A 22,779-nucleotide genomic window follows, 5' to 3' on the forward strand; every position below is an offset into this window, starting at 1 on the left:
AACACCTTTGGGACGCTTCCAGACCAAAACCAGATCCTTGCTGAACACAATGACGCGGAGACTTGCAGCTCACCCGAGGTGATGTGCCCAGGCCTCGCCTGGCCATGCTGTGGGTTGCTGGCCTGGCATGGGAGGAGCTCTGTGCTCAACAGACGCTGGGAGGGCTGGGGCCATTAGCCAGACCCTTCACCAGCCCCGGCCCCCAGGGGCCCTCCACTGCTGCGTCCTCAGGAGGGACATCGACAGGACTGGAAATACGCCACCCCGTTTGGCAGTTTTTCTAAGCTTTAGTAAACAGGGATCTCAGGTGCCAGGTGGGCAAGTACTGCTGTCACTCAACGAGAGGAAGCCCAGAGGAGGGGAAGCCCCTGTCAACCTTTTATTGGGAGTGGAACACATGAGGTTCAGCTCATGCCGGGCACTGTACATTCACTGAAGCAGCGGGGCGGGCTCGGCCCTGGGCACCCATGCCACACTGAGCAGGACGCATGGCTCGGGGCTCACACTGTCCATGGAGGAGGTGGGGTCAGCCTGAGGTGGATGGATTGTGGCCCGAGACACCGAGAGCTTGGTTCTGGGACTGTGGCTCAGCCGACCCACGGCACAGCTGCATCTAAGACATGGCCCTGGCTAGGCGGCAACGGTTCACAGTAGCGATACATTCACAGGACACAGTCGGTGTCCAGAAAAGGGGGCTCAGAACACAGTTTCTACACAAGCACTTGGTACCCACATGACAGAGACGTCACTCAAGCAGCACAGCCACAAATTGTTTACAGCAGCTCACGCCTGGCATCGCCCATGCTGGGAGATTCCCTGAAGAATGGGCACTTGCCATCCGTGAGGAGGTGTCTCCCTCCATCATTAACCCCAAACCACACAGGGTGTGAGGAGAGCATGCCTCTGGGTGAACTCACACATTCATACCCAAGGAAGAGGCAAATACGCTCAAGTCCAGAGTTGCCAGTGTTGCCACCCAGACCCACTGTCTCAGGGGTGTGATGGCTGTCCCTTGGCTTCCCCAGAGCAGCCAGGACAGCCTGCACCACCTCCCAGAGTCGCAGGAAGGGGAGATCTGCCCTGGGGAGGAAACTGACAGGTTCGGAGACAAGACTCCCATCGCAGGGACACGCACGGCAGCAGCCACAGCCCCGCGGACGGGGCGCAGGGATGGGGTAGGCAGGGAACCATGCTGCCCCTCAGTGTGTGCCTGTGGTTCTGTCCTGGTCCTGCCCACTTGGAGCCCAGGCAGGCAGGGGGCACTGGGCAGGGCCCAGGTCCAGACAGCCCTCTGGCCAGATGTTACTGGAAGAGGCTGATGCCAGGGCAGCACCAGGCCTTCTGCAAGTCCCAGAGTCAGTGTGCAGAAAGTGCCACCACGCACGGCCTGTACTGTGGCTCCTCAGGATGAAGTCACGTCCAGGACAGGAGGATTTATGCAGACACTGCTGACGGGGACAGGGGTGGCTCGGCCACTACGAGGCTGGACTCTTCTGTCTGTTCAGGGAGTCGATGTAATGAAAAATGGCCCCCAGAGCCCAGCTGGTCTCAACATTGTCAATTTTCCGAGTGAGCTTGAAAAGACAGAGAGGGAGAGGGGACCATCACGCAGACAAGAAAGGCTTGTGCATCAGAGACTGCAGCTCCTTGGAAGCCAGGGATGGGCTGGGGGACACAACCCCAGCAACTAGAGAAGTGGTTCCAGGCCCCTCACTCCATAAAGGGGCTGCGGTGTGCCCTGAGGGCATCCTTACCTTCAGAACTTTGCTCCTGGGAAAGCCGAACTCCTGGAGTAGCAGGCTGACGTAGGTGAGGTCCATGCACGCAAAGGGGCTGCTCTGTGGCTGTGTCTCCAGGGTCCGACACACTGGGAATGGGACACATCCCTTCAGGCTCCAGGTGACTCCCACCCAGGGGTGGAGGGGCAAGTGCAGACCCCAATTCCACCCACTACAGGCACCCGCTGGCTCCACACTCCGGATTCACAGACAAGACTGCAGCTGAGCGCAGAAGGCACCTAGTGCACAGCACAGGCAGGTGGGCAGCAACCTCAGCTGCCACTGGCTCTGGGCTCCAAGGGGACTTGCACGCCTGGTGTTAGGGTCATGGGCCAACGTCTCCCAAGCCACATTTCTACACCTAAGACCCTGGACATCTCTCCCAGGTGTCAACCTGAATAAAACGTAAGCTTTCTGGGGAAAGAAAACACCAAAGCCAGCTCAGAACAATCCACTCCTGCTCTTGAGGAAGGTCAAATCCACCAAGAACTGTCCTGGGATTATGGCTCAAAGCCTTTTCCTGCTGTAGTTGTGGATACCCAGTGTCCATGAGCACAACTGGGAAAATGACACAAAAGCTTTAAAAAAAGCCACTTTTGGGGGAGGGGAAGGGTAGTACTTTTTCTGGAAAGATGTACAAAGTTCAGCTCTTTGGACCCACACATTGGGAAGGGCAACCAGGAGCAGGAGATGTTCGCCAAGGCTTGGTTGCTGGACCAGGCATGAAGGAGACAGTGGAGGGGCGAGGTGTGTGGCACAGGTTCTGCTGGGCTAGTCACCTGCAACCCCGGGGACAGCCCTCCACCCCACATCCCAGGCTCCACTCTGTAGGCCCTCGGCTTCTTAAGGGTTTTGTGACAATCATGAACTTACTGGGACATCCCAGGGGAAATCACTCTTGGGGTTACCCTAGTAGCAGTAAAATGGCATCAGAGGAAGCAGAATCGAGGGACCCAGTTCCTCACGACCCATGGGGGTGGGACAACGACAGTGGTCCTTTCTCAGCTGGGGCCGCCAAGGCCCCTGCCTGTGGCCACCGTTTAGGAGGGGCTACACCCAGGAGAGTCAGGGCCAGCGCCTGCGTCATGAGCGTCATGAGCATCATGCAGCACCTGCACCTGCTGAGACGGCCCCCGTAGCATCACTCACCGTACTTGGCTGCGATCTCAAAGTCCCCCACCACCAGGCTGCCTCCCTTCTCCGCATCTGTGGGAGACACAACACCCAGTCTGCAGGAGCACCGTGAGGCTGGCGATGCCACTGAGACACGAGGCTGGCGTGGGGAACACCGGCCTGAGAGCCCCAAGGCACTGACTGGCTTCTGAGGCAGGACCTCCAGCTGTAGATGGCCACTCACATGCTCTGAGGGCAGCTTCTGGGTGATGTGGCGTGGGGTGGGCTTGGGGGCTGAGAGGGTTACCCCACATCCCAACCCTGCAATGTCGCCCGAGAAAGCTCACCAGGAACCCAGGACCCCAAATTGAGTAAAATTTTAAGTTAAGAAAAATAAAAGTAGAGAAATTGAAATGTTTCCTGAAACCACAGCACTGAGCTCAGCAATAGTATTCTGGTTTCAATTTCCCAAATGTAAAAAAAAAAAGAAAAGTTATTGAAAAATAAAGTGAGGAGTGGTTTATTGGTGGCCTTCCACTTTGACCACCCATCTTCCACCGAGGCCCAGTCAGCGGTAGCTTTGTCAGCACAGACACCCACCGGAGGCCGTGGGGCCCAGAGAGCCAGCACTGTGTTAGCTTATTTAAAACAGTAGTGTTCTTATCCTTACCACAGGCCATACATTCTGATGTTCTCACCATGGTAGTGACTCTGCAACCCCCTCCAGAGTCCCCACACAGCCTGACCACCACCAGCCTCAGCAAACTCTGAATACCCTTTTCCGCCCTAATCTGGCTTCCTGGGCTGTGCAGGGTGAGTTAGAGAGACTCCACATTCAGTGAGCTGATTCCTCCCACGGGGACAGGGCAGCCACCCGCAGGTCACAGGAGGCCTCCTGTAGCCAGGGCTACAGGGTGGGGCAGAGCGGCTGAGTCTGAGACAACGTGGGCCAGTGCAGGGCAGGACCTGCCTTCTACCAGGAACTGGAATCAACAGCAAGTCACCAGCCATGAGGTTTTACTGAAGGGCTCAAAGAACTGATCTTTTCCTACTCAGGACAAGATGCCTTCTCAAATCTACTTCTGGCCTCCTGCCGGGATGTGACAACAGGGTTGCTTGCCTGACACTAGCCCTCTGCCTTGGGGAGCACACACCCTCCACGCCCGCCCCCCGCCGCCCCGAACTTCCTGCTCAGCCCATCCGGTCCCCCTTACCTATGAGGCCCACAGCAGCTGCAAGGTCGTAATAGTAGGAGAAAGCATAGAAGTCCACATGCTTCACTTCCTCCGTCCTGTGCACTCTGTTTCGAAGGACCTCTGACACTCTGGCAGCACACGGCTCGTGCAGGCTTGCCACTGGGGACAAGCACAAGGCTAGCAGTCAGTGGGCTCCGAGCACCCAGGCCTCACAGCTGCTTGGGGCCCCTCCCAGGGGACTTGAGACCCTGACCTGAATGGTCAGGAAAAGGCAGGTCCAGAAGCCCCTAAGACCCCACCCTGAGTTGGGGCGGCTCCTCAAGCAGGTCCAAAGCAGCCCTCAGGAGCCAGGGCACTGTCGGTCCTGGGACAGGGAGCGAAGACTGTGGGCACGAAGCAGCCGCAGACCTGGACTCTGAGGAGGCAGCTGCTGATGCCTGATACCAGCCGGCCTCTGGCCTGTCGGGACCATCTGCCCTGCATTCCCCCTCTGCCAGCCCTGCGTCCCACCTCCTCGGGGGGCCGGCACCCTCCCTATGTCATAGATAAGGAAGTGGAGGCCCAGCTCACTTGCCAAGCTCCCATGGCTTAGGGGAGAGCAGGAACAGAGGACCCCGGAGGCCAATGGACCGTGTGGACATCTGAGGGCGCCTCTACACCCCACATCTTGACCCGGCTTCCCGGCTTTCCCAGTCATGCTCCACCAGGCCCCGTCCTTCCGAGTGCTTCCAGGGTTCCCATGGTCCACAGACCCACGCTCCGACCCTTTGATCTCATTTCCTCCTGCTGTCCCTCGCCAAGCCACACCACCTTCTCCTCATTCATTAAACACAGCAGCTGCCAGAGGGCCCCGGGGTGTGCTGCTTGCCCGGCCTGGGGTGCTGCTGCTTCAGATCTGTGCAGTTCCCTTAAACCTCCTCCTGTCTTAGATCCCATGTTACCCCACGAGGCCGTCCTTGGCTGTCCTAGTTACAGCTGCAATCGCCCTCTCAGACCCCCACCCCCATGTTATTTCTCCTGGAAGGCCTTTCCGATGAGCTTCACTGTCTGGCTCCTCCTGTGGAACGCAGCTGCGCAGTTCTGCTGTGCCTGATGCGGCCCCCCAGCACATGCACCAGTGGGTGACTGAGTTGGAGGGACCTGTACGGTTCCTGAAGGCACGCACTCCTTATGCTGAGTGCCCAGTCTGGGAGTGGTGTTTGAACATTTCTCTCAGAAGAAACTGCAAGGGCGCAGAGCACCAGAGCCTGCCCAGGGCCAGTGGACAAGAGTGGGCTCCATGGCCTTGAGCAGGATAGGTAGGAGCAGACCCTCCCTCACTCCCTCCTGTCCTGCATCTGAGCCCCGAGCTGGTCCAGTCCTTCCTCCCTGCAGGCCTGTTAGGAAATCAGCCCTCAGGAGGAAGCTTCTGGTGACAGTCAGGGGAGTGTTGAGCAGAGGCAGAGGGAAGAAACCAGCTCTCAGCACAGGCACAGGCCCCTTCAGCCAAACCACCTTCACTTCCAGGGCAGGCACAGGCTCTTCAAGGAGAGGTCAGGAGCCTCCTGTGGAGCATCCCATGGGATGTGGGAAAGGCAAGGGAGAGAGGAGGCCGCCAGTCTCTCCCGCAAAACCCAACAAGCAGCAACCTTCCCCATACCTGCTTTCTGCCCCGAAACCCTGTATGTGACTTCTGCGTGTTCCCACTCTCCTTTGAAACTGGGAGACAAGCAAGGGCTGACCAACTCCTTTCCATCCTTAGCTGAAACAGAGATTAAAAAGGAAAGAGAAAGGAAGGTATATCACTGCCATGGACTAGGGCCGAGCCAGGAGTCATGGAGGCCCTGGCTTGACACTGGATGGGGGAACCTGAGTGGCTTCCAGGTCCACTGGGAAGGCAACACCTCCCTGGGAAGCGGCAGCAAAGCCTCTTCGGCCAGGAAGCACACTGCTACCAGGACCATGCCCAGCCCACGGCCCTGGGCATGTTGGGTGCCATGCACTGGGTCAAGGGCTGTTCAGTGAAGTGTGACAACAGTCCTCTTAGAAGGGGAGCCATCATCACCCATTTTTTTTTTTTTTTTTTTTGAGACGGAGTCTAGCTCTGTCGCCCCGGCTGGAGTGCAGTGGCGCGATCTCGGCTCACTGCAACCACTGCCTCCCGGGTTCAAGCAATTCTCTGCCTCAGCCTCCCCAGTAGCTGGGATCACAGGCACCCGCCACCACGCCTGGCCGATTTTTGTATTTTTAGTAGAGACAGGGTTTTACCGTCTTGGCCCAGGCTGGTCTTGAACTCCTGACCTCAGGTAATCCTCCTGCCCTGGCCTCCCAAAGTGCTGGGATTATAGGCGTGAGCCACCGCACCCGGCTATCACCCAGTTTTATAGGTGACTGAGGCGGTGAATAGCTGGTAGGTTGGTGGCAGGGCCAGGACAAGTGCCGCCAGGTGCCACTATGCCTTGAATGGAATCTGCTGCTCCAATACACACAAGCCGGGGGCTCAAAACCAGCAAAGGAAGCGTATTGGTCCCAGGGCTGGCCCCAGCATCATGCTCGAGGACGGCAGGCTGCTGTCCCACCAAAAGGTGCTGGTCCCATCCCTGGACTCTGGCCTGGGCCTGCTTTCCTTGATGGAATGGGCAGGAAATGGTGGCCTCAGGGTAGCCTTCCTTTTCTGAAGCCACTGCAAAAGCATCCCAGGCTGCTCTGCTGGGGCGAGGCCACGTGGAAGAGCACCCAGGTCTAGATAGCCGCCCAGCAACAGGCACATGCACAGACCCAGTCTAGACAGCTACCCCAGCCGTATGCACCTGCACAGACTCCCAGGACCCCAGCGGGGGATCTAGACAGCTGCCACAGCCACATGTACCTGCACAGACCCCCAGAACCCCAGCAGGGGGGTCTAGACAGCTGCCACAGCCATATGCACCTGCACAGACCTCCAGGACCCCAGCTGGGGGGGGGTCTAGACAGCCACTACAGCCATAGGCATGTGCACAGACCCCCAGGACCCCAGCAGGGGGGATCTAGACAGCCACCACAGCCACAGGCACGTGCACAGATCCCCAGAACCCCAGCAGAGGTGCCACCCAGATGAGCCTGTGTGGTCAGCCATGAGATTCCAGCCATGACTGCTGTTTGCTGTTCTTTCACTCTACTTGGGGGGTCTGTTATGCAATAACCAGTAACAAAACAGAGAGACTCATTCTCCTGGGTCCTCACAGCCCCCAGGTGTCCAAAACAGGCACTCTGTACACCCTGACGAGGAGACCTTCTTGCTGCTCTGCTAGGTGGGAGAGGACTCAGTGTCCGAGCTGCGACTCCCGGGGAACCACAAGCGGCAAAGAGGTACCTGGCTTTTCTCATTGGCTAAATAATAGGTGTTTTTTGGCCCCAGAATAAGGGCTGCAGGTGTTTCTGAGACATAGACATGGTTTTTGTTTGCAACAAAAGAAATACCGTTATGAAGATAAACACCAAGATCTGAAAGAAAGAACTGAAGTAGGGCATGCATGGGAGAATGAAAATTCCAGTTGAACAACCTCTCTGTCAGATACCAGGCCCTTGGAAGAGGTGGGCAGGGGTGCTGGGCCAATGGGGCACTGGGGGCTGAGGTAAGGGCATTTGGCGGGAGCACACGTGGGCGCTGCTGAGCGCCTCATACACACATCAGACACTAAGGCCTTGGGAAGGCCTCTGTGGCCTGGTCAGTTCTATCAGGGAAGACAGGTGCCACCAGCCTCAGGGCCGTGCCCCCGACCCTGAAGCAGACCATGGCAATCCTGAGATCTCCTAAGTCCATGCCCGTTGTGTTGCCCATTGTAAGGAGCAGAGGTCCTGACCCTGATGCAGGCTGTGTCCCCAGGCCAACTCCACATCTCAGGAAGGGCCAAGCCACATTTCATGACCCTTCGCAGAGCAAGGGAGGAGGGATGTTCTTGCAAGGCTGGAATCATGAGCGAGAGAGAAAACCTTTCCCGATGGCAAGAGCCCAGCACCCACCCCACGGCCCTCCCATGCTGTCTGAACAAGGTCCTGTCTTCATATCCCTAAAGCTGGCTCCCAACGTAGGGAATGAGTATGCAGTTCTCTGTTTCCCTCAGTTTCAGCTCAGTGCTTCAGAAGGGATTTCACCAGCATCTTTTAAAAAATAACTTGGGGCTGGGTGTCGTGGCTCATGCCTGTAATCCAGCACTTTGGAAGGCCAAGGCAGGCAATCATTTGAAGGCAGGATTTCGAGACCAGCCTAGCCAACATGGTGAAACCCCGTCTCTACTAAAAATACAAAATTAGCTGGGTGTGGTGGTACACATCTGTAGTCCCAGCTACTGGGGAGGCTGAGGCATGAGAATTGCTGGAACCCGGAAGGCAGAGGCTGCAGTGACCTGGGATCATGCTACTGCACTCCAGCCTGGGTGACAGAGTGAGTGAGACATTGTCTCAAAATAAAGAAAGAAATACCTTGGAACGTGGACAAGTACACCACCACCCTGGGTTCCTGCCCCATCAGGTTGCCACCAACAAGATCTGCAGCACAGCCCTCCACTTGCATGCCCCAGCCTGGCCGGGTGCCTAGCGTGCAGCAGGACAGCAGTGGGGCGGAAGGGGAGGAGGGACCTCTCCCCCAGGGCCAAGCTGCCGCCCTCCCGAGGGACTCCTCATTCCCACTGAGAATGGAGGGCAGAGGCTGCAAGAGCGGGCCCGGGGCAACATGTCCACTCACCAGGCTGCCCCTCCACGCCGCCCAGGATCGCCAGTCGTGCCGACATCAGCCCGAGCCCGAGGTAGCTGTGGGAACGACACCTTAGTGAGGGCAGCTGCCATGGCAGGTACAGGGCATGGCAGGCTCACCTCTGAGACCCAGCCCGAGTGGGGAAGGGGGAGCTTGCAGCAAGGCAGTTAGTGAGCTTCTCTGCTCCTTCTAAAAGCCTCTTTCTGTCAGCTGAGGAAACTTAGCTAATTAATTCAACACACGAGGGGCCTGTCATATGGCAGGAGCTCATCCAGGAGCTGCAGACACTGTGGTGAGTGGGACTGACTCGACCCCAGTCTGGGATGCTCCTGCTTTCTAACAAGAATCGACTGAAGCCTGCACATGGCAATAGGTGGCCCGGAACACTCCTGTGCAGCCCTGGTTCCTCCCACTTCTCAAACCTTCTCCAAAGCAGAACAGAATAAGCACACAAGGAGGAATATGCTATACTGTAGACAAATTAAAGGACAAAGGAGGACAGAGGTGGGAGGAGGAGAGAGAGGTCTGGGTGGATTCCCAGCACAGGAATACCAGGATCTGCCATCCATGACCTCAAGAGGGCCATGTGAGGTCCCGGGAGCTGCATACCCGCCCCATGGCGCCTCCCCACGCCTATTCCCGAAAGCAGACCTGTAGGAATAGAGCTTGTAGGTCCTGTTAAACATCCGCAGTGCCGTCAGGTAGCCGGGTGGGGAGGTCTGCAGGGTGCCCTAGGGAAGAACGAGGGTAACTATGCTTGCTGCTGGTCTTTCTAGAAACTTCTCCTCCACCCACTGAATTCATGTGAAAGAAAGGGGATGGTCAGGTGCAGCCAATTAAAGGAGCTGTTCACTAGGTTGCTGGTTGCGAGACAGGAGCAGGCAATGAGGAGCCAACATCCCAGTGAAGAACGGTGCCTCCTTCCCACAGGCAACCTCTCCCATGCTGACAAACACAGCACAGCCACGACGACGCTCATATCAGTACCTACAAGCCCACCCTACCATGGAAAACTACCCACAACAGAAGGATGAATGGGTGAGGAAGGAACTGTTTTTAAAGCAGCAGACGCCTCAATGGGAAGTGTTTTCATCTCCTTTAGGATATTTATCTTGAAAAGGTTGGAAGCTCCCTCCCAACCTACGAACTGGATGAAATCTTTCTGCTCTTGTTCCTTTCGGAACCCTGAAGGGGAGGGAGGCAGCACTTCACACCCTCTGGCCCAAACGTTTCTAGTTATTCTCTAATTTATCACCCCTCTAAAAACCAAATTTCTGTTTTTGGCTTTTTTCCTGGTGGAATTAAAACTCCCAGCCAGAAGCATCATCTGTGAGTGAGTCCAGCTCTCAGACGAGGAAATGACCACAGGGGTCCAGAGGCCTGGCCAACCCCACCCCGCAGCACCTCAGCAGGCCCCACCCTGCACCCCCATGCTGGGGTGGCCTTGGGGTGGGAAGAGCGTGCGGTCGGCAGGGGCTCGTTACCTCTACGCGTGGCAGGAAGGCAATCTGAGTGGATCCTCCGCCCAAGTCCAGCATGCCCACGCTGCTCCCTCCTGGAGTTTTCAAGCTGCCTGGAGCACAGCAAGCAAAAACAGCACGTGGGATTAGTAAGATGGCGAGAACAGCAGAAAAGCCAGGCTGAAAGCCAGGCCCTCAGGGGAAAGAAAAACAAGACAGAGATGTTTCTCAACTATTGACAAATCTCCATTTAAGGATACACTATATATCTAAGGGACAAGAGTAATGGCTCCACCAGCAGTGGTTTAATTTGGATCCTGACGGGACAGCACGAACCTTCAGGGGAGATACTGAAACTGCCGTATCAACTGAGAGGGAGGCTGCTCGCCTAGCTCCCAGGAAGAGCTGGGCCCTGCTCTGATCAGCCCGTCTCCACTCCCCAGAGCATCTCAGGCAGAGGCTCCCAACCCACCTCCTAACACTTCTATCCCCCAAAGTGGCAAATGGGCAAACCTGACAGGAAACTTCTTTCCTTTTTGTACGTACATCAGAAACACTGCTCTTTCCCATAATTCGAGCAAAGGGACAAAAATCCACATGCGCTAAGAAAAATGACTCCTTGTCACTTGTTTCTAAAAACAGATGTTTCTGTTCCCTGTTCCACCTACAGCAGAGGAATCCAATTAGAAGGTGAATAGCGTTCACATCACATTCAATATTGGAAGATATGACTGGTTTGATTCATTACTTCTCTTAGAAATGAGAGGATGGGGGTCCTGGTGGATGTTCTGCAGGCGACAGGGCAGGGGCTGTGCTGGGAGAAAAATGCCCCAGATCTGCAGAGAAGCACCCCACTCCTAGCATCTACACCTGTGAGTCAGATGGCTGACCCCATCCATCCCCAACACCCTATGGTCAGTCAGCAACATTGCCAAACCCTGAGGGGTTATCTTAAAGAGCAGAAATGAGGCTCCTGCTCTCAAAAGGCCTGGCCGAGCCCTCCACAGGCGACTATGGCGACTAGCCTCTGTGATGCAGTGTACACACACCTGTCAGGAAGTTGACAGTGATCCACGCCGAAACGCCTACAAGAGAGTGTCACAGGCATTATTTTAATCACTTGAGATGCTGAGAGCATAACACACAGGACCATTAAATGACAATTTTCAGATCTAGGGAGCACGAAGGGATCACTTCTGCACTACACCCAGCCTTTGGATCATTGGCAGAGAGGAGCATTTCTCATAAATGAATCCAGCAGCTTCCGGCCGACTGTCCTGGGACACAGCAAACTGAATCCTAAAGCACTTCACCAAATGCCACTTCTCTCCTCTGGTTATTACTGGCCTCCTCTTTTTGGAAGAAGTAGAAAAAGAACCCAGTGCTCCCCTTCCTCCTCTATACACACTCATTCTCAAGGTCATATTGAAGACCCATCACGAGCTAGTGAGGAACCTTAAATGTCTCTTAGAATTAACAATGCAACAATATTCTAAATGTGGCGGCAACTGGAGATTCTCTCCAAATGTTCTTAAAACTAAAAACACGATGTTTTTTAGAAACTCCATTCGTGCCAGGTTTGGGGTTGGTCAAGATAATCTGTCTCTGACAATGACCCCAAAAAGACCCTTTTGTGACATGTCAGTTGTGACTCAGAACAGGGCTGTAACGGCCATGATTCTTCACTGGAGCACCTGACAGGGGAAGAGGCTCCCACACGGGGCCGGGTGGGGGGTGGTTAGAAGCAGCAGGATCGCTCCCGCCCACCTCACTGCACAGCCCCACTGTCCAGAGGCGCTTCCAGACACTTTACCTTCATCTGTTCCGTTCATGATGGAAACACAGTCATCCCCTACAAGGAAAGGCGATGCTTTAAACACTTCTTTCACCTAAATGTAAAGAGAGATGTTAATTCATCCTTTAGAATGAATGAATGAATATATTTATTTATTTAGCTAGCTAGCTAGTCAGTCAAGTGAAGCAGTGTGGGTGGAGAAGAACAAAAAAATCTGTAACTGGTTGTGATCAATTAGTCGTAAATACTATTGCACTCAGATCAGCTTTCTTCATCCTTTAGAATTTAAGGTCAAGGGTTTTGCATCATGCTATTGGCAGGCAGTAACGAAACCCCAGGGGCACCTGCCAATGTTCTGTGAGTCTGTTCAGGCCTCTCTAATCCATTGCAAGTTAATCTAACGCCAGGGCTCGCTGAGGCCCATGCTGCCCTGGAGACCCTGTCCTAAGCCAGCTGGGGCTTAGAAGGGCTCTGGGGGCTGCACAGACTGGGAGAAGCTGGGGCACACTGGGCCTGCTGGGCTCTAAACATTGCCCTGCTTTGGGATGTGAGATAAAGGAGCCGGAAGTCCTCCAAGGCAGACAGCAACCTTCACCAGGGCCCTGGCCTCTGGAGGTATTTCCTTGCCCACCTTTCAGCAAAATCTACCCACAGAAGCCTCAGCACCTCTGCACACCCCACCTGCACGCAGGCCCCACAATCCAACCCTGTGAGGGACCCTGACAGGCGTGCCGGGTGCCCTCCTCCCACAAGTAAATGGGTGGAGGCAGCACAGAGGGTGAGGAGGACCCACTGGGGAATTCTGGGCGGCTGGGGACACACTGGCCCTGACGTGCCGGGACTGGGAGAGGCCACAGGGCCTCTTCGACAGTCATGTATGAGCATCGGACCAGGAGCAGGATGAGCAGCTGCCATGGGGAACAAGCAGGCTTCAGCTGCAGCACCGGGGCTCAGCACACACCAACTTCTGACCAGGATCAAGTCCCTTGAAGGCACCACACACTTTTATTTATTTTTATTTATTTTTTTGAGACAAGGTCTTGTTCTGCTGCCCAGGCTAGAGTGCAGTGGCATAATCACCAGCTCAGTGCAGCTTTGACCTCCTGGGCTCAATCAATCCTCCCACCTCAGCTTCCTAAGTAGCTGGGATGACAGGAATGCGCCACAACGCCCAGCTAATTTTTGTGTTTTTGGTAGAGATGGGGTCTTGCTATGTTGGCCAGGCTGGCCTTGAACTTCTGGGCTCAAATGATTTGCCCACCTTGGCCTCCCAGAGTACTGGGAGTACAGGCATGAGCCACTGCACCCAGCCCACAGTACACTTCTAAAATCAAGCTGCTTTCCTTACTATAAAACACAGATTCACTCTAGAAAACACAAATAACCTTAAATGTCATAAGGAACAAAGTATCATCTGCCCATCATCCATCCACCTAAAAGTGATGCTGCAAACTTTTCTTCAGAAGCATCTGTGTCCTGCCTGATGGTGCGGCACTGGTGAGACAGCAGGTGTTTTTAGTCATCAGGAGGTCCTGGGGGCTGGCTAATGGCACTGGGGAATGGCCAGGCTCACCTTCTGTAGTAACTTCTGGGCCTTTTCTCCAGGTAACAGGCGTAAGCCAGCTGTGGCCTTGAGGACCAGAGGGGTGGCCTTCCAGAAGTCGAATGGAATGTCCTGTTTAGCAACATCCAGTAGTTCCTGGATTCCCTGAGCACTCTGTGAACATGGTAAGAGCAAAGCAGGGTTTGTCAAATGCAGCATACAGGGTCACACGTGCTGCTTCCACCCTTTTGGGTTTTTTTGGTTTCTGGAGACAGTCTGTGTTGCCCAGGCTAAAGTGAAGTGGCTTGATCACAGCTCATTTGCAGCCTTGAATTCCTGGGCTCAAGTGATCCTCCTGCCTCAGCCTTCCAAGTAGCTGGAACAAGGGCGTAAGCCACGATGCCCAATTAATTTTTAAAAACTTCTGACCGGGTGCGGTGGCTCACGCCTGTAATCCCAGCACTTTGGGAGGCCGAGGTGGATCACAAGGTCAGGAGATCAAGACCATTTTGGTTAACACAGTGAAACCCCGTTTCTACTAAAAATACAAAAAATTAGCCAGGTGTGGTGGTGGGTGCCTATAGTCCCAGCTTCTCGGGAGGCTGAGGCAGGAGAATGGCATGAACCTGGGAGGCAGAGCTTGCAGTGAGCTGAGATGGCGCCACTGCACTCCAGCCTGGGCGACACAGCGAGATTCCATCTCAAAAAAAAAAAGAAAAGAAAAGAAAAGAAAAAAAAACTTCTTATAGAGACACTATGTCTCTGTGTTACCCATGTTGGTCTTGAACTCCTGGCCTCAAGCCATTTCCCACCTCAGCCCCCCAAAGTGCTATGATTAGAGGTGTCAGCCACCATCCCTGGCCCTTGCTTTTATACAATTTTTTTTCCTGATTTTCAAAATCTGCAGGAAACAGTGACGCAAGTGGTACTGGCAGGTGTGTGGGAACACAGGGACCAGGTGAAACACGGCAGGGGGAGGACAGGTCAGGAGAATGAGCCTGTTCTCCTGTAGAATAAGCTTATTCTACAGGAGAATAAGCTGTTCTACTGAGCCTGGTGACCTAAGCCCACATCCAGACCTGTGCCAATCCTCACGGGCAATCTCAGGTGAGCCTCAGCTTCGCTGGACATTGCAAAGGTGTGGCACTAGGCAATTCTGGGGTCCCTCCTGGCACTAAACCCCATGACACCTACATCGAGGAGTCACTTCACCTGCCAGAGTGCTGGATCCAGAACCCAAGGCTGGATAAGGCCCTATGTTGGTGTGTGCGTGAGAGTGAAGGCCTGGGAAGGCGGCCGGGTGTTGTAGACGGCGTGATTCTGTGGGGACACGTGGGCCGCATCTGTCCAAGAGAAAAACACATTCCTCCTATCCAGAAATCCCATTCCAGTAATTCATCTTGGGAGGCTGAGGTGGGAGGATCACTTGAGCCCAGGAGGTCAAGACCACCCTGGGCAACACAGCAAGACTCCCATCTCTACAAAACATTTAAATATTAGCCGGGCATTGTGGTGTGCACCTATGGTCCCAGTTCCTCGGGAGGCTGAGGTGGGAGGATAACTTGAGCCCAGGAGGCAGAGGTTGCAGTGAGCTGTGATTGTGTCACTGCACTCCAGCCTGGGTGACAGAGAGAGACCTCATCTTGGGAAAAAAAAAAATAGAGAATTCATCTGGGAGATGCCCCTTGCATGTGTGGGTAATGAAGCATGTGTCAGGTGCAGCCTTTTTCTACTGTCAAGAGAGAAAGATTGGACATTATCTAAATGTCCTTCAGAAGGGGACTGGTTCCATTAGATAAGTGTGCAGCATCCATGCAGTAACATTCAGCCAAAAAAACTAAGGAAGCTCTGCACATGCAGACATAAACGCTGTCCAACTATCCTGCTCAGCAGCAAAGCCAAGGGCCTCGGTACGGACACCACCATGGGTGTGAGGTAAAAATGGGGAGAATACAGATGCCTCTGTTTACATACACATCACCCAGCCTCAAAGGATGCTAAGAGAGCCAGGACGTGGGCCTCCGAGGCAGCTCGGAGCAGGAGGGACATCTGTGCTGTCACCCTGGAGGGCGTGGACATTTGTCCCACTTGAATGTGTGTCACCTACTCAAACAACTAAGGCCTTAAAAATCCTAGGAGCTTATTCTAAATTTATCTAATTTAATCAGGTTTAACTGTAAGGTCACTCTAGAATCACCAATTTCAATTTCTTTTTTAACTAAGCTACAGGAAAGCAAGGCTTGAACTACATCGTCTGAGACCATGACACATTTGTGGACAAGAGCAATGTACTAGCTCATGACTTAAGAAATGCCTGAACCAAAAGGAAGTTACAACTCTCTCCATAGTCCATTTTGTGGGTGCCTCAGTAGAAAATCAGGCATCCTGCAGTAATGCATCCTGCATTAGTGCAGCTGTAAGCTTTAAGGACTTGAGATAGAAGTAGCAATGATACAAACTTACATAAATCATTATTTGACAATTTTAATTAAATTTCTATTTATTTGGTTTTGTGGATTTTGCATAATACATTGTTTTTGGATGGGGTCGGAGTCTCACTCTGTCCCCCAGGTTGGAGTGCAGTGGCGCAATCTCGGCTCACTGCAACCTCTGCCTCCCATGTTCAAGTGATTCTCCTGCCTCAGCCTCCCGAGTAGCTGCAACCACCACGCCCAGCTCATTTTTGTATTTTTAGTAGAGATGAGGTTTCACCATGTTGGTCAGGTTGGTCTGGAACTCCTGATCTCAGGTAATCCACCCGCCTCGGCCTCCCAAAGTGCTGGGATTACAGGCGTGAGCCACTCTGCCCAGCCCGCAACATGTTTTTAATTTTTTTCTTTAGATATAAGGTCTCACTCTGTCACCTGGGACACAATCGTGGCTCACTGTAGCCTTGACCTCCCAAGCCCAAGTGATCCTCCCACCTCAGTCTCCCAAGTAGCTAGGATGACAGTGTGTACCACCATGCCTAGCTGATTTTTAAATTTTGTAGTAATGGGGTTCTCACTCTGTTGCCCAGGCTGGTCTTGAACTCCTGGGCTCAAGAGATCCTCTTGCCCCAGCCTCCCAAAGTGCTGGGATTGCATGTGTGACCCACCAGGCCCGGCCAACAATAATTTTTTATTTCAGTCAATGTTTGCTATCTTCAATCAGAAACCACATTAAAAATGTATTATGCAAAATTCACAAGACAAAATTAGTGTAAAAATATGAATAAGTAAACTGTCAAATAATGATTTTTGTAAGTTTGTAGGATTTGTGCTTCTGACCTGTACCAAGACCCTGGGACCCCCAGGTTGGAGAACTGAGCGCTGACACAGTGGAGTCAGAGGATGGAGCCAGGTGGGGGCGCGTTCTCCTCTGGGCTCACGCGCTGCACACCTTCTCTCATCTGACCATCCCAAATGGCGTGAAATGCCCAGGCAGCACCGTCAAAGCCCCCTTCCCTTGTGAAGATAGCCTACCACATTCAAACGAAAATAACTGGCTTGAACACATTCCGCAGTTGAACAGGGAGACACGGGAGAGGATCCTTACCTTTTCAACATCATCAGCATAGGCAGAAAGACCTGGCTTCAGTGCTTTGAAGGTTTCATGGGTCAAGGTGGGAGTTTCTAAGGGGAAAACATGTTGAAAAGGGTACAACTATGAATACACACATGAGAACACATACAATCACAACTAGCCACACTTTTTAAAGACAGACGCTGACAATACAGACCAATCCCCAAGTGGCAGGGGCCCTTCAGCTACTCCTTGTCTAAATTCTGACTCTTTGTTCATCAGAACAAGATGAGTATAATACCTAATGTCTTGGCCAGAACGTTACTTATTATTTTTTAAAAATTATATTTATTATAATAATTTTTTTTTAAAGAGATGGGCTCTTGCTATGTTGCCCAGGCTGGTCTTGAACTTCTGGGCTCAAGCAATCCTCCCATCTCAGCCTTCTGAGTAGCTGGAACTACAGGTGCAAGCTACTGTGCCCTGCATTTTACTTTTTAAGAATCCAACTTTACGGCCGGGCACGGTGGCTCACGCCTGTAATTCCAGCACTTTGGGAGGCCGAGGTGAGCAGATCACGAGGTCAGGAGTTTGAGACCATCCTGGAGAATATGGTGAAACCCTGTCTCTACCAAAAATACAAAAAAATTAGCTGGGTGTGGGGGCAGGTGCCTGTAGTCCCAGCTACTCGGGAGGCTGAGGCAGGAGAATTGCTTGAACCCGGGAGGCGGAGGTTGCAGTGAGCCAAGATCACACCACTGCACTGCAGTCTGGGCAACAGAGCGAGACTCCATCTCAAAAATAAAAAAATAAATAAAAAATAAAAATCCAACTTAACTGAAGATAATTTACATATGAAACAACTACATCGGTGTGAAATTTTAACACAGTTGGCCAGGCACAGTGGCTCAAGCCTTTAATCCCAGCACTTTGGGAGGCCGAGACGGGCGGATCATGAGGTCAGGAGATCGAGACCATTCTGGCTAACACGGTGAAACCTCGTCTCTACTAAAAAATACAAAAAACTAGCCGGGTGAGGTGGCGGGCACCTGTAGTCCCAGCTACTCGGGAGGCTGAGGCAGGAGAATGGCGTAAACCCGGGAGGCGGAGCTTGCAGTGAGCTGAGATCCGGCCACTGCACTCTAGCCTGGGCGACTGAGCGAGACTCCGTCTCAAAACAAAAAAAAAAAAAAAAAAAAAAAAACAATTTTAACACAGTTAATTCTTGCCAATTCAATAAACAGTGGAATAGGACAAGTGACTTCAAACTGAAAATAGGAACACCATTTCGTTGATTCTGAAATGAATTTATTATAGGGTTCTCAAGATTAGGGTTTTTTCTGCATTTTAAAAAATGCAGTACTATTAGGAGTGGCATGAACTCATGCGTACAACAGGGAGGAATACTAAATTCAGACACGAAGACTGGACCAGAAAAGATCAGGGACAAAACTTTTCGCAAGGTCTTTTCTCTCCAAAGAGAAAACCCTGGGACATGGCTCCAAAAGCATCGCAGGCTGATGTCTGTTGCACACTTAGCTTCGAAGAAGCTTTACTTTTTAATTAATTATTAATTTTTTAAAAGTTCCATTACAAAATTTTTTTTGAGATGGAGTTTCATTCTTGTTGTCCAGGCTGGAGTGCAATAGTGTGATCTTGGCTCACTGCAACCTCCGCCCACCAGGTTAAAGCGATTCTCCTGCCTTAGCCTCCTGCGAAGCTGGGATTACAGGCTTCGAAGCCACTTTTAGAGATAAGCATATATGGCATCTAAATATTTCACTACTGTAATAAGTTAAAAAATAAAGCAGATGGAGTCAAAAGTAAATACAATACAGCACCCAGCTTTGGAGACAGCAGCTAGAAGTCTCCAGCGCCAGCAGAACCATGCAATGCCAGGATGGTGTCTACCCCACAGGTTCCAGGTCAGCCAAGAAGAGCGTGGGACACCCAGGGGACCTGCCTGACAGGAGCTGCAATCTCTCACTGGCTATGGCTAGAGACACATGGAGGGCGAACCTCAGGGTCACGGGCAAGAGACAGGCATCAGGGAACCAAGGGAAGAGGGTGGTCGGAGAGCAGAGGAACGGGTGGCAAGGGGGACCCCTCAAGAGAAGTCACCCATCCCGGCCTGAGGCCCACCCTAGAAGCACAGCCAACGGGGTCCAGGCTCCAGCTCCCTTCTCCAGCTGAGACCCCTCTCGGCTGTTGCCCCTGGCCATCTTGGCCCACCTGGCAGCTCCTGGTCAAGCCCAGGAGCCTTTGCTATTTATCTGGCTTTCCTGATTTTCTGCCTCCCATGGGCCTGAATCTGGGGATACTTCCTGCCTGAACTCCCCACAAAGCCCCAGACAGCCACTGGCCTAAATCCTGGTCCTAGCCACCTGACCTGCTGGTGAATGTGGGGAGGATGGGCCACCAAACACCCTCAAGGTCTCAGCTGTCCTTCAGCACGATCACCACTCACTAGTGTAAGAATGATCTGGGACTCCCAGGAAATTCAGATGCTTGGACCCCAGCCTACATCGGCATCAGCATCTCTGGGAAATTGCGTTTAGACAAGCTCCCAGGTGAGTCTGCGGCAGGGGGCCTGGCCAACACCGTAGCACAGGGGAGAAGATCCCGAGAGCCCTGCCATGAGAGGCGGGTACCTCTGGGGGGCCGGGCGAACTGGAAGACGTGTACTCGGGTGCCAGTGCTTCCTGCATCAAACATGATCCCGTAGAAGACCTCGTGCCCGTCTGCAGCTGTCCCCTGGGGACTGTGGGCCTGCTGACCCCACCGGGTCCCCGGGGCTGCCCTGGTGATGCTGAAGAAGGCCTGGGTGGCGGTGGCCCGGTGCCACTTGATGTAGGCAACATAGATGAACAGGCCCACACACAGCCCCAGGGGGTATGCCACCTTCGCCACCCGCAGGCTCCCGTGGTTGGATATTTTTCTCATCCTTGTCTGCCAAGGACCGTGCTGCGGCTGCTGGTGGGAAGGGGGAGAGGCAGGAAGAGCACGTTAGGGTGCCAAGTTCCAAGGAGAGTCAGACGTCCCCAGGTCTAGGGACAAAATGTTCAACCTGAAACCGCTCCATGTTCCCCCCAGGAATCAGAAGCTTCATTTGATCCTCATAATGATTCCAGAAGGTGTGATCCCCATCTCACAGAAGAGGAACTGAGGTTTATAAAGGTAGGACAGCCTGCTCAAGGTCGCACACCTTGCAGCTGCTGACCTGGCGCACAGGCCACAGCTGCTGGCTCCTCCAAGGGAGGGTCCCACCGGCAGCTTGGGATACATGGTGATTTATGTAAAAAAAGCCACATGTAAATGGTGTTCCCAAACTGTTCATGGGAACAGAAGCACATATCTGATTCAGTCTTTCAATCCTCAGTTATACTTCTATTCAGGCAATTTACTTTTCGAAAGGTTTAAACTCCAGCCCTTGGGCAACTACTGAGAGCCCCAGACAAACCTGAAAAATGTAGCTCGTTTTTCTGGAAGTTTCATAACGAATACCTTTTTTCATTCACATAGCCCATTTCTGCCAAGGAGAAAATACTGTCTGTATACTTTCAAAGCCTACAAAAATTCTACTAGCGTAGCAAAAACTTCATTGGGTACCAATATTTTTGGATCAATACACCCAAAATGAAAGCATTTGTTCAAGTTTCATTGGCTACTCCAGTGTGAGGCAGCATGTAGGAGCCTGAGGCTTCAAAGGACAAGAAGCGTGGGCCGACTCTAGGGCCGCCAACCCTGGGGAACGTCCATCAGCCTATCCCCCGCTCACTCTCTCGGTCGGTCCTGGTGAGTGGCCACTCCGAGGGGAGCAGGGGTCAGGAGGGTGCTGGGCTGGAAGGGGTACCGGTTCTGCCTGCAGCCACGTATGACAGTGGGCAAGATGCCCCTCGAGGGGGCCAGCCTCATCTGTAAGGTGGGGCTGCTCATGGGAGAGCCCCTCGTGACTTTGGGGATTCAGTGTGCTCAGAACAGGCTGCAGAGAAAGCACGTGCCACACACGGGCTTTACAGAAGGGCAGCAGGAGGTGACATCTCTGTGGAGCCAAGGACAGCATGGCTGCACTGCTGAGGAGGGGGCAGTGGCAGTCCAAGGGGCAAGTCAGCAGCGACCTGCACTACCTGAGGCTGTCTGGGCACAGCAGAATGGAAGGACAGGGCCCGTGGGGCAGAGCACAGGGAGCAGGCCCTTCCTGGCCCCTCCTTACTGAGGCCCCACCTGTGGCCACAGCTGGCTATTCTCAGGCCCAGAGAGGTAAGACAAGCACTGCTATAGTGCCCCGTGCCGAGGGAAGAAGCCTCACCAGTGGCCTGGCTACCCACACTGAGGCAGGAGACAGGAAAACCACCCTTCCTTGAGCATCTGCCATGGGCAGGGCTGCAAAAAGGCTCTCCTGGCAGGTGCCAAGGTGCAGCCCCTCCCCAGCCCTATTTTGGGCCTGGGTCCCACCACACTCAGGAGCTTCCTACAGCTCTCAGGATCATGTTGCAGCCTCTGCCTGGGCCTGTTCCTGCCGGCCCCTGCTGCTTCATCGTGCTCTTTTGTCCTTGCCCACAGTGCTCTGAGAACAGTGCCGCCTTCTGCCCCTTGAACTCAGCCTCTCCCTGCCTCAGGCCCCTGGCACAGACTGATACCCATTCCCAGAATACTTGTCCACCACCCTGGCACCGTGTTTTCATTCTGAAACCTCCACTGAAATGTCACTGCCACCCCCTTCCCGGATGCCCCCAACCTCCACATACCCCATCACATACTCTCTGAGCTCCCTTTACCCACCACCAGCTGTGATGAAACCAGTATTAATAGACCTGGTTCCTGTAGGTCTGTGTCTCCCGTCTAGGCCGTGAGCCCCCAGGGCAGGGACTCAGTTTGTCTTGTGCTGCTGCTGCCCAGCATGGTATCCAAGCCCTTCTTTAGAATGGAAGAGGCTGCTCCTCCACCCCTGCACCTTCTATAACGTCACCAGACACACAACAGAATCCTGTAGAAAATCCATTAACAGGGAGAGGACACAGCAAGACGGTAAAAGAAGCTCAAAGGCCCTCATTCTCCCACAGAGAAACATTAAAAACAACTAGAGACTGGTTAAAATATTGCATAGGAGCTCTGCAAAACAGGCAACGATCTACAGCAACCAAGAGAATGCCCAGCCCAGAAGCAGCCACATTCAGGATGTCAGGAACTCTGGGGTGCTTTGCTGGCTCCCGCCCCATGCCTCCCCAGCACGGTGCCGCCTGATGAAAGCAGCAGCCCAGTTCCCAATTCCTTCCCTTGACCTGGAGGCAGCGGAGCGGACCTTTCTGCAACATCCTAATCTGTCTTGGGCTGCCTGAGGAACAGATCTCTGTTTCACCTGACTCTGAGCTCAGAGCTCAGATAGGAAGTCAGGGAAATGGTTGTGGGCACTGTTAGGCAAAGCTGTAGGGTGATTACAACCCCACGCACACCTGGGGCAAGAATGACAGGTGAGAAATACAGTAGAACATCTCAAGCCCAAGGAGGGACTGGGGGAGACTTTGGGAAAGTAAGATGTATATGTACTTAAAGCTTTATAAAAGTTTAATGGAGCCAACAAGGCAAATAAATTATGTTCTGGCAGACATTAAGACCTGCTTTCTCTTACAAAAAAAAAAAAGGGGCACACATTTTATCAAAATTTGACAATTCAGAGTT

At 53.2% G+C, this 22,779-nt stretch overlaps 1 protein-coding gene across 4 annotated transcripts in view; it reads right to left on the bottom strand.

Annotated features, from left to right (window-relative positions):
• Positions 1–364: 364 nt before the first annotated feature.
• The window catches only part of ENTPD6 (ectonucleoside triphosphate diphosphohydrolase 6), a 32,062-nt gene continuing 9,647 nt past the window's right edge, over positions 365–22,779 (bottom strand). Inside the window, exons 2-14 of one of the 4 annotated variants that reach the window (XM_010361550.2) lie at positions 19,752–20,073; positions 17,134–17,210; positions 13,627–13,770; positions 12,072–12,147; positions 11,308–11,343; positions 10,283–10,371; positions 9,450–9,529; positions 8,790–8,854; positions 5,727–5,828; positions 4,106–4,246; positions 2,928–2,984; positions 1,755–1,867; positions 365–1,574 (exon numbers count right to left, since the gene is read on the bottom strand). In XM_010361550.2, the coding sequence (XP_010359852.1) occupies positions 1,476–1,574; positions 1,755–1,867; positions 2,928–2,984; positions 4,106–4,246; positions 5,727–5,828; positions 8,790–8,854; positions 9,450–9,529; positions 10,283–10,371; positions 11,308–11,343; positions 12,072–12,147; positions 13,627–13,770; positions 17,134–17,210; positions 19,752–20,043 (1,371 nt within the window). In that variant the 5' untranslated portion in view covers positions 20,044–20,073 and the 3' untranslated portion in view covers positions 365–1,475. The remainder of the gene's footprint in view (positions 1,575–1,754; positions 1,868–2,927; positions 2,985–4,105; positions 4,247–5,726; positions 5,829–8,789; positions 8,855–9,449; positions 9,530–10,282; positions 10,372–11,307; positions 11,344–12,071; positions 12,148–13,626; positions 13,771–17,133; positions 17,211–19,751; positions 20,074–22,779) is intronic. The other 3 variants (XM_010361559.2, XM_030914922.1, XM_010361567.2) reach the window with 3 other exon arrangements.

Source organism: Rhinopithecus roxellana, chromosome 13 (genome assembly GCF_007565055.1).
Source record: "Rhinopithecus roxellana isolate Shanxi Qingling chromosome 13, ASM756505v1, whole genome shotgun sequence".
Lineage (NCBI taxonomy): Eukaryota > Metazoa > Chordata > Mammalia > Primates > Cercopithecidae > Rhinopithecus > Rhinopithecus roxellana.